Genomic DNA, 11,278 nt, shown 5'->3' with positions numbered 1-11,278 from the left:
ACACAGGCTCTGGAACCTGCTCTGCTGTGTGATCTTAGTTTTGTTTCATTTATCTGGGGCAGCATCTACTGTGGGGATGGAATGAGTTAATATTGATACATTTAAAGCATTAGAAACTTACCTGGCACACAGTAAGTGCTCAGTAAATGTTATCTTGGCTTCCTGTTTAGGGTTAGAACTCTTGTGGTTATTCTGTCTTCCCTCCCAGTGATACAGACTTCCCTGCTTCTTATTCCTGGGAGGCAGTCTCTAGGTTTGGGAATCAATATTTATATAGATCGATAGAGACAGGAATTGTGCATGTTCATTTGGGAGACAAAGACAAAGAGTCTCAGAGAATTGGGGGCACAGGGTGAGAAAAAAAGCAAAGAAAGAAAGATAGAAAAGAAGGGAGGGAGGGAGGAAGGGAGGAAGGAAGGAAAGAAAGAAAAGAAAGAAAGCATAGTTGCTTTCATTCCTAAAGATGTTACGTGGTTGGGAAAAAAATAACAGAAAAAACAGAGTAAATTAACTAAATTCATTTACTTGAATATATTTTTAAAGGCATAGCAGTTATCAGTGAGGAAGAAGAAAGCCCACGTGTGGGAAAACTACCAATCCAACCAAGAAAGGCAAAGAAAGTAACACGTAGGCAAGGTGGATGTAAGTTAATAAAAAGGTAAGGCTGGCCAGTCCTCAGATAAAAGAATACCCAAGAGAAAAGGGAATTCAAATCCTAACGGTTAAGTTGCAAAGGTGGACCACTGCTTGCATTTATTGACAAGCTGCCCATGAATTCCAAGAAAAGTTGAGATTTTTCTTGTTATCTGGGTCAGTCTCCCGCGTGGCATATTCCTTTATGTCTGAAGATTGTTAAGAACCACAGACTCTCGTAGGCCATCCAGCCCAACTGAATACTGATTTGCTGTGTTACTTTTACAATTTAATTTGACGGCTAATAGTCTCTCACAAGCATCTTTTTTGTTTAAAATGTAACCTTAAAAGTTTTGCTGGTACATGATTTTAACCCTGTAGGCACATGCTACTGATTTTGAAAGTGTGAACATGCAGAAAAACAGGATCCAATACGTACATGCTCAGCACCCAACTTAGCATAAAATAAGCAATACTGTAAGCAGCATGTACTCGCTCTTTGGAGCGTCCCATATATCCTGGATGTGCGCTGTTCCTAGTACTCTCTGGATATCTTACCTAGTCGGTCAGTACTGTCCTTCACATTGCTGGAAGGCAGGGACTGGGTGATGTTCCTGCAATTAATTCTAGATTGAGATGCATACAGGGAGATGATGGATGAAGCCTCAAGTGGTGGTGAGCTACCAGTGTTCTCCAAAGATTAAATGCTAAACTTCAGAAACTGGAACAGCCATCCTTGTGTTAACAGACCTCCAGGGGCCTCAGGGCAGGGGATAAGAGATATTCATCTCTGCCCAATTTTATCATCTTTCAGCCCAGTCTTGCACTGCTGCCAGGATGGCAGTCTTCTAAGTCCTAGTCTAATAAGTTCTGTTAATGCACTACCATTGGACCAACCACAACTTTACTATTTTGTAAATTAAACAATCTGGTCCCTAGCTGGGGCTATCTACCCTAGATAAGCAAAATTATTACTCATGCCCAGCTTACTGGCCCTTTTCCCTATCTTCCTGGAGCCTCCAGTAGGGCCATATGCAAATGAAGTGTCAGTCTCACAGTTCAGTCAAATTTTCCACTTCATTTGTGCCTCTTTTGTAGCAGTTACCTTGAGTGCTTATCTCCGCACCACCAGACCGTAAGTCCCCAGAAGTCCTCTCTGGCACACTCTCCAAAGAGGATCAGTTTCCTAGGAGACGAGGGCCAGGGAAAGCCTGGTAAAGAAAAGGCCTGAACTGGGTTTTGCCTTGGGAGGGGTACTCTAAGCAGGTCCTGGAGGACCTTGGACAGCCAGGAGCCTGCATCCCTAGCATATCCCCGACCCTTCCATTAGCTCTGAGTATCACTGCCAGCAGTAACTGAGTGCCACGGGAGTGGGATGCCTTCTAGGAGAGGAATTAAAATACAGGCAGTAGGGCTTTTATAGGGGGATATGCAACCTCCTCTCCATTACAGCAGTAGAGATCCTTTGAAAGTTTTTAAATGGAAGAGTAATAGGATTAGATCTTAGAAAAATGACTCCTAAATACAAATATGCATTACCAGCTCCCTAAGGGACATGTCTACTGAAAAGTCATGCAAGTTCTCAAGCTCTTCGTGTCAATGTTTGTATGGGACACCCAATAAACTGCCCATAAAGGGTACAATTTGATCAGTTTTGACACAGGTATACACATTAAACTATCACCATAATCAAAATTAGGAACATTTCTATCACCCCAAAAGCTTCCTTGTGCTTCTTCGTAATCCCCCCTCCCTACTCCCACCCCATATCACCACCACCACCACTGGTCTTCCTGTCACTGTAGACCCTAACATGCCTCCCCCCAAACTGGGCCAGTCAGATTCTTTCTCCAGGGAATCTGCATCTGGAAAGGACACAGTGGCAGGAGGCAGCTGAAGCTGAGTCTTCCAATGACAGCTGCCTGGAGGGGCAGTCCACACGTTCCTGCTACAGACATCCGAGGGTTCTTTCTGCAGCCTGGTTGTTTTCAGTTCTATGAGCTGCGTAGTATCCTTCCAACGTATCCTTTACTGCTTAACTGTGTCAGTTTGGTGGTTGCAACGAGAAAACTCACATATAATGCACTTCCTCCTACAGTCACCACTTCAGGAAATGGCACCAAATTCTAGTCTCTCTCACCTAACCTAGAATAATTCCTTAAAACTTCAGTCTTCATCACGTCTCCTCTCACTCATTGCTAAATCCAGCCTGTCTGCTCCCTGCTCAGTATTCTGTCTCTATAACGTTCTTTTTCTCCTCATCATTATTTCTCTAGTACCTAGTACAGTGCTTGGCAGAGCACTCAATACATTCTTGCTGAATGACTGAATCAACAGTGACATCATCCATCACCCCCAGAAACAAAAGCAAAGATGGATGAGTGAGTGCTTGCATATGTGTGCATGTTTATCAGGGTGGCAGGACTTCAAAGTTAGTTTTTAATCTTTTCACAGAAGCACACGATAGGACTTGAATCCAAGACTTCTGACTCGAACTTCCATACCATTTCCATTATACTTTGTATCTATACCATATATCCTTTCCCTTCACTTGGAGTTCTCTTTCTTCTTCCATCCTGCTCAGATCCTTATTTACACTGAGTACCAAACTGTAGGCACTAGATACAGCTCTAAAATATAAACCCTTTCCAAGAATATTTGCTTATTAACCAAAGGGCGGGGGCGGGGTCAGGCAATAAAGCATCTAGATTGAGGAGAGGAGCCTGTGGCCCCTGGCATCATCAAAGAGTTCTAGCCAGGAGGCAGGGTGAGCTGGGGGTCAGGGATGTGACTAAAGTTTTCTGAACCTGGGGTAGAGTCAATAACCTTGCCTAAGTGAAGAATAGTTTGCTGGGCTGGAACAACTTCCTATGTCAAACAAAAAATCCATACATCATCAGAATAATACTTTATTTAACAATCTGAAAATATGTTCTTTTGGTTTTAAGTCTTGCAAAATGAGTGGTAAATCAAAGATCTGTTCACGGGCTTCCCTGATGGCGCAGTGGTTGAGAGTCCGCCTGCCGATGCAGGGGACACGGGTTCGTGCCCCAGTTCGGGAAGATCCCACATGCCGCGGAGCGGCTGGGCCAGTGAGCCATGGCCGCTGAGCCTGCGCGTCCGGAGCCTGTGCTCCGCAACGGGAGAGGCTACAACAGTGAGAGGCCCGCGTACCGCAAAAAAAAAAAAAAAAAAGATCTGTTCACTATTCTCTGAGTATGTGTGGTTATATGCCTGTGGGTGGACAAATGTCTATGTCTACAGATGCTTTTGCTTTTTATAGTCATTTTAGCCCCACTTCATTAGTATATAAAGTCTTATTATTCTAACAATGCTAAAACCTGAGTTAAATATTCCAAGTCTAACAGTCTCTTCTCCCAAGACTGCCTCCCTGCCTCCCCTAAGTCTGCTCCTCAGCTTCCATTATGCTAGGTCTTTAGAGACCGCCAGCATTCATAGTTTGAGAAACCACAAATGAATGCCGGATCTTAAGTCCCTCTGACTTATATCCTCTAGCTGAGGGGCCTTTCTGGGGAGGTGTGTGTGGGGAGGTCTTGGCAGTTCCTCTTCAGAGTTGTGCATTTTGAATGGTAGACACCTAGAAAGGAAATATGATTGCATTAGATGCTGACCTACCCTCCCACTAACCAATTAATAAGGGGGGGTGTGTGTGTGAAAACTCCATTTTCTTGTCCTGAATTATATTTCATGTCATGCACTGGCCTGTATGGAGGTGGGGGCAATGTGAAACTGGCTGTTAGGATTATTGTAAAGACTTGTTGCAGATACTGTTCATTCTGTCATTCACCATCTCTTTATGAGGATTCGCAGAAGAGATTTCCTTTTCATCTTAGTAGCAGGAGTTGTTCTCCTAAGGAATGGGCATCATAAATTGTGTGAACTGATCAGGTTTTTCCTCTTCTTCTTGGACGTTAGTCTGGAGCCAATTTTGTGGTCCATCCTTAGGAAGTCTATTTTATAGAATGCACATTTGTACTTGCCTAGGTCATGGCTCCATTTTATTTAGTCATTTATTAGTCACTCTCACTAATACACTTCTGAGTTACTTTACTACATTTCATGTGGGTGCCTGTATGTATTTACTTTTTGTATGCCTTTTGTAGCTCTTAACTCCTTTTTGAAGTAAATTCAGGTATAACTAAATAAATTCTTAGGAGATAGGGCTATGGGAAGAGGTCAGGAGGTTCAAAGCCAGTTGGGAAATGGGCACAAAGGAACCACAAAGTGCGGTCACTCTTGGTTCTTCTGGCTCCCACCTGCTTGACTTTTCCCTAAGGATACTGTTCACTGCTGGGTTCCCCTCACAGCCCACAGCGAGGATGCCAGCCTGTAGCCAAGCATCTGTCCATCCGCAATCCCAGTCTCACCACCCCTCCTGCTGTCTGCATATCTGGGCTCCTTACCTCTTCTTGAGGCTCGGGTGCTATGACGCTGCTCTCTTCTGGAACTGCAGAGACATGAAGCTGAGGACCTTGGTTCTACAAAAAGAAGAGTTCTGCCAGTGAGACGTGTCTCAACCTCCCAGCCTCTCAGCTTAGAAGGGTCTTTTGTGCCTTACAGTTCATAAGGGTCATAGATAATACTAAAGGCAATCATACAATGTTGTTTCACTACAGCCTGAAAGCAACAGGGAAGGCTTTACTGCCATCCTCCCTCATATCAGTAAACCAAGATTTGAAGGGTGAAATGACTTGCTGGGACAGGAAGCCAGGTCTTCAGATTCCAGAGTTGTTTCCATGATTTGTGTGACATGGCATCTATACATATAGCTAGGTGAGACTCTGTAAGTGTATAAATATAGGTCTTAAAACCACGACCTATCGCTTTTAGGCTAATCCTCCTCAAGAATACATGGCAGTTCTCACACTCAGATGATCCTAACCCAGAGCAGTTAGGAGAGGCAAGTGGGAGGATGGTTTCCTTGGGAAAAGGTCTAGGTTCTGAGATGGGAGCCCAAGGTGTGGAAAAAGCCGTGTTTAGTAACTACTAAGCCAGGGGAAGACCTTGGCACTCTAAGGTTTAGAATGAACTTTTTAAAAAAGACATTTATTTAACACACTATAAAATTCACCCTTTTAAAGTAGAACCGATTTCTAACAGTATGACAAACACTTGAAATTCTGTGATTTCTCCTTTCAGGAAAATTTCCTTCTTCGTACTCCCTCTGCTGATTCTAGGCCATGAACTACCTCAAAGGTAATACTATTAATACCTCCAAGAAGGTTATCAAAATCTTCATTTTCTCTCAGGTTAGTCAAATGCTGAGCAAGAACAGATTTTCTCACAGTTATCTTTTTTTTTTGCGGTACGCGGGCCTCTCACTGTTGTGGCCTCTCCCATTGCGGAGCACAGGCTCCAGATGCACAGGCTCAGTGGCCATGGCTCACGGGCCCAGCTGCTCCGCGGCATGTGGGATCTTCCCAGACCGGGGCACGAACCCGTGTCCCCTGCATCGGCAGGCAGACTCTCAACCACTGCGCCACCAGGGAAGCCCCAACATTTTTTTTTATTTTTTGTCACAGTTATCTTTTTATTTACCCGTTTTTATATGTGGTATGTCCATAATTCTGCTTGACAGAAAATATGATTTATGATGCATCTGTGAGGGAGATGAACAAATCTTATAGGAAACAGGCTTCAGAGGATTGATAATACTGATACACTAGGATCTAAGATGCTCTATTGCTTAATTCCATAGGAAAAAGATGTCTCCTTAGCCAGTGACCAACGCAATCCCACAGGAGAGGCTGCGAGTAAATCTCAAATATAAGGAGGTAGGGCTTCCCTGGTGGCGCAGTGGTTGAGAGTCCGCCTGCCGATGCAGGGGACGCGGGTTCGTGCCCCGGTCCGGGAGGATCCCACATGCCGTGGAGCGGCTGGGCCCATGAGCCATGGCCGCTGAGCCTGCGCGTCCGGAGCCTGTGCTCCGCAACGGGAGAGGCCACAACAGTGAGACGACCATGTAACGCAAAAAAAATAAGGAGGTAACCTCAGGGGAAGGAAGTTGTGTCCTGTACCTCATTTCCAAGGAGGACAGTGTTACTAGCCTGTTCCTCCAAATAGACAGCATCTTGGTTCCCATAATCCCTTCAGTAAAATTACTCCAAGAATGCAAACTTGTTTTATTATTCACCTGAGCCTAACATGTCATTCGATTGTTGTCTCTATACTAAAATCATATAACATATTACAGTCAAATTTAAATTAATTTTGGATTTTCCATAGAGTTGAGTTGCTCTTTTCAGTGGAGAAGTGGCTATACTCTTCATCTACGCAAAGTCCCACATTTATCTTGGGCTTATTCACTACCCACATGCCCTGCATATCTCTCACTCAGTGTAGCTACCTCAGACCGGAAACCAGACAAGGGAAGGTTTTATATTATGCTCTGTTAGGACCTTCAGTACCTCACGTGAATCAAGACTGGGGGCATAATACTGTTGATGACTCAGATTTTAGTATCTCAGGGGAGTCAACTGAGATAAGTCTATTGTCCTCTTGTCTTCTACCTTCCTTGCCTTGCAAGACATCACACCCTTGTTCCCTCTGTCCATGTTAATTCCTCTCAGACAGCAGGAGGCTCCCGAGACAGCCTGGTCAACCTTCAGGTAGGCATATTCAGTAGTAGGGTGGTATGATCTGAGGGGTAACCAGACATCTCACACTCCCAGATATCCACATGGTGCATGCCCTGGCCTCCTTCATTGCCCAGATGTCACCTTCTCTGACCGCTCTGTTTAAAGCTGCAATTCAGCCCCCACTCCCTATGCCTCGCCCTGCTTAATTTTTCTCCCTAACTCATATCACCACTAAACTGTAATTTTACTTACTTATTCTGTTTCTTGTCTATCTCCCCCTCCACTAGAATGTAAGCAGCTGGAAGGCAGAGAATTTTGTGTTTTGTTCACTGTAATACCCCACTTCCTAGAAAAGTGCCTGGCACATAGTAGGGGTTTAATGAGTGATTGTGGAATGAATGAATGAATCTGGGTGCCACCTAGTCAGATGCTGCCCCATAATCCTCTCTATAATGCACCCGACAGGGAACCATATAGCCTTAGCTTTTAACATCAAGGAAGGGGAACTAGTTTTCAAGGTGGCCCAGCCCATTTTGGTTTTTGGATGCCCCTTGTGCCCCCTTTCCTCTGTATTAAAAAAAATGTTTTCCCATACCACTTCTTAGAGCTAATTGCTGAAAGTTCCTCTTATATTGATCCAAAATGTACTTAAAAAAACAAAAACACTTTACACGCAGGGCCTTTTTCTGTCCTCAGGAGTCTTACAGAACAAGTCAGATCTCTCCTCTATATGACAGACTTCCATGTAATCTGAATAGAATATGACTTGATTTCCAGATCCTTCACGGAATTGGTTGCTCTCCAGAGGGTCTGTGTCTCTATTTTAACAGAATCCTTTTCTCATCCATATTTTCACCTTTCAAAAGACCATCCCTTTTGCTTTACCTTCCCTTTGTGAGTTCCTTCTTCTAGGCTTCTCTCATCAAACAAGATATACCTTGGAAATTTGCTGATGCCATTTTGCTTGGGGTCTATTCACCATAATCACAAGTATGACAAAGTGAAGTGAGACCTTCCTCCCTCTCCCACATTAAAAAAGGGAAGATCAGGATCCAGTTGGGAACTCCCAGAAATTGGAGCAAAAGAAATAAATTAGTAAAAATCTTCTTATATTAGAGATAAGCCCTTTGCAGCAGTCAATTACCCTGGGAGTACAGGTCGCTAAATTAGTTGCTATGAAGATGTGCAATCCCCAGAACCAAAAAAGGTGTCCAAGAGTATCCTTGAAACTGTAATATAATGACATAAAGTCTTATCTACTGTGGGGCAACCTGACCATAGTAAAAATAATCCACATGGAGGTTATAAAAGGGAATAAAGACTCAGCCAGATCCATTCTCACCTGACAGATCATCAAGGCTGGGGCAGTACGAAGCTCTTCTGGGTTCAGATTATCGGTGTTTTCCTTCTCTCCGACCTCAGGAGTTCTTGCCGGCTTCTCTGGTGGCTGTGGATCAGGAGAGGCCTCTAAGGAGGCCCTAGGACTTGGAGTCTCAGCCCCCAAGGAGGCCCTAGGGCTGGTGGGTGAACTCGGTTCAGAGGCTGGAGGGCTGGAGGGCATGTTCCCTAAGGAGGACCTGGGGCTGGGAGTGGCTCTGGGTGGAGGAGGCCTACCGGGCGGTGCTGAGGCCCTCTGCACAGAGGCTCTCTTTGGCTGTTCAGATCCTTCGCTTGAGGTGCGGGTTCGGAGGACTACTTCTGGGAAAGGTGCGGCCTGCTCTGAAGGGATCAGAGCTCTGCCTGGTGATGGAGCTGGGGAGCAAGGGAGAATTTCCTCCTGGGACTCTCCACCCTCAGCGGTGGGTGAGGGCTGGGGCTGGGAGGGGCCGTTGAAAGCTAGCAGAGGCTCTTCCTCCTCAGAGGAGCTTGCTTCAGCCTCCTCCTCTATTTCCTTGTCTGTTAAGGGCTCTTTTTTAATCTCGGAGTTGTCTTCTCCCTGGGCTGGATCAGATGCCAGCTCTTCCTCACTTGCTGAGGTGGAGTCCTTCTCACTCTTCAAGGAAAGCGCAGAGGGACTGGTAGGTGAGGTAAGAGGGCTGGAGACTGTAGATGTTCGAACTGGGGGAGAGATGACTAGAGAGCGTCTGCTGCTGCTAAAAAAGGAAGGGCATTTAGATTCAGAAGAGCTAAAAACTGGAAGTAACCTAAATCCCCAAATAAATAATGATACATTCACATAATAATAAAACAGAATAAAGCAATTTAAAATGGTATTGGAAAGTCTGTATAATTTGTAGTAATGCTTATATTACAAAGTGAATTGGAAAAAGGCTATAAAATTTTATCCGTATCATGATCTTGATTATCTAAAAATATATAAAGAAAAAGAAACTGGAAAAAAACTCAGCAATATATTAACAAAGTATTTTGGGGAAAAGATTCACAAGTGATATACCGTTGATCCTCACGGATTCTGTATTTGCAAATGCACTTACCCCCTGAAATTTATTTATAACCTCAAAATCAACACTCGTGGTTCTTCGCGGTCATTCAGACATGTGCCAGCTGTGACGAATGAGTGCCTGACCAGTACTTTCCCGGCTGAGGTCTAACAAGGCGAGCCTCTGCCTTCCTGTTTTAGCTCTCTTACTGTAAACATGTCCTGTTTGCCAGGTTTTTTGTTGTGCTTTTTGTTGGTGATTTTGCTGCTTAAAATGGCCTCCAAGTATAGTGCTAAAGTGCTGTTTGAGAGAAGAAAGTCTGTGATGTGCCTTACAGAGAAAATACGTGTTAGATAAGCGTCATTCAGGCATAGTGCTGGTGGCTGTGAGTTCAATAGGAATGAATCAACAATATGTACTAAATGAGGTGTATTTAAACAAAAACACACACAAGAAAGGTTATGTATTGATCGACTGATGACAATGTTAGGACCAGGGGCTCACAGGAAACTAACCCTGTGTTTCCCCTAGGAGCAATGGTTCAGTATTCACTAATTCAGTGCTCATGGTGACTTAGAACAAAACTACCATGAACGTGGCTTCCCTGGTGGCGCAGTGGTTGAGAGTCTGCCTGCTGAGGCAGGGGACACGGGTTCGTCCCCCGGTCTGGGAAGATCCCACATGCCGCGGAGCGGCTGGGCCCGTGAGCCATGGCCGCTGAGCCTGCGTGTCCCGAGCCTGTGCTCCGCAACGGGAGAGGCCACAACAGTGAGAGGCCCGCGTACCGCAAAAAAAAAAAAAAAAAAAAAAAAACTACCACGAACAATGAAAACTGACTATAACATTTATCGAGTATGCTGGATACTGTGCTGAGTGCTCCTACAGCAACATGAGCTTGACTCCTACTCATCTCCTTAAGGGCCTCCCATGTACCATCCACTAACTGATTAAGCAACTCACAAATATTTACTTGACGTGTACCAACTATGTGCTGTGTCCTGGGTTCAAGAATGGGAGACGGTGACAGGAAGAGAAAGAGAAAAACTTAGTTCCAGCCCTGTGGGAGTTTCTGACATAAGCTAAGCTAAGTGCTATAAGGTTCTTTCTAGCACTAGCATTCTATGGGTCAGCAGGTTTAGAAGGCCCAGGATGTAGCAAGAAAAGACCAGATTTCCCTAAAAGCTTCTGGGACATCTTGGTGTAAATGATGGTAAGTTTCAGATGAATGGACACTTAGAGAGAACTCTGGTTTTCAATGCAGGGAAGAGGAGAAAAAGAGTTTTGGGAGTAAAAGGGAAGTCTATATTGGCCTGTTAGTGATTCTTTTTAACAGTCTGTAACTAACTGCTAAATGAGGAATAGAAACAACACACTGAGACTCCCATTCTTCCTGCAAATCTCAAGCTCAGTTTCACCACCTCCTCAAAGCCTTCCCTGACCATCTATCTGCACACTGCAATTACTTAACTCTTTGAATTCCTACTGGTTTCCTCAGGCCCTTAGTATGTGCAATCTTATATTGTTCCTTGTTTCCTTAGGCACATTTTATGTCCTTCCAACTTTTTTTTTTTAATTAGTTTATTTATTTTTGGCTGCGTTGGGTCTTTGTTGCTGAGCACAGGCTTTCTCTAGCTGCGGCAAGTGGGGGCCACCCTTCATTGCAGT

At 44.5% G+C, this 11,278-nt stretch overlaps 1 protein-coding gene across 2 annotated transcripts in view; it reads right to left on the bottom strand.

The window, feature by feature from the left end:
- Window positions 1-3,570: 3,570 nt before the first annotated feature.
- BIN2 (bridging integrator 2) overlaps window positions 3,571-11,278 on the bottom strand; it is a 33,146-nt gene continuing 25,438 nt past the window's right edge. Inside the window, exons 10-12 of one of the 2 annotated variants that reach the window (XM_060164903.1) lie at window positions 8,575-9,325; window positions 5,058-5,132; window positions 3,571-4,231 (exon numbers count right to left, since the gene is read on the bottom strand). In XM_060164903.1, the coding sequence (XP_060020886.1) occupies window positions 4,202-4,231; window positions 5,058-5,132; window positions 8,575-9,325 (856 nt within the window). In that variant the 3' untranslated portion in view covers window positions 3,571-4,201. The remainder of the gene's footprint in view (window positions 4,232-5,057; window positions 5,133-8,574; window positions 9,326-11,278) is intronic. The other variant, XM_060164904.1, reaches the window with a different exon arrangement.

Source organism: Lagenorhynchus albirostris, chromosome 11 (assembly GCF_949774975.1).
Source record: "Lagenorhynchus albirostris chromosome 11, mLagAlb1.1, whole genome shotgun sequence".
Taxonomy (NCBI): Eukaryota; Metazoa; Chordata; class Mammalia; order Artiodactyla; family Delphinidae; genus Lagenorhynchus; species Lagenorhynchus albirostris.
The sequence above is the reverse complement of the archived record's forward strand: the minus strand, read 5'-3'. Positions and strand labels throughout refer to the sequence as shown.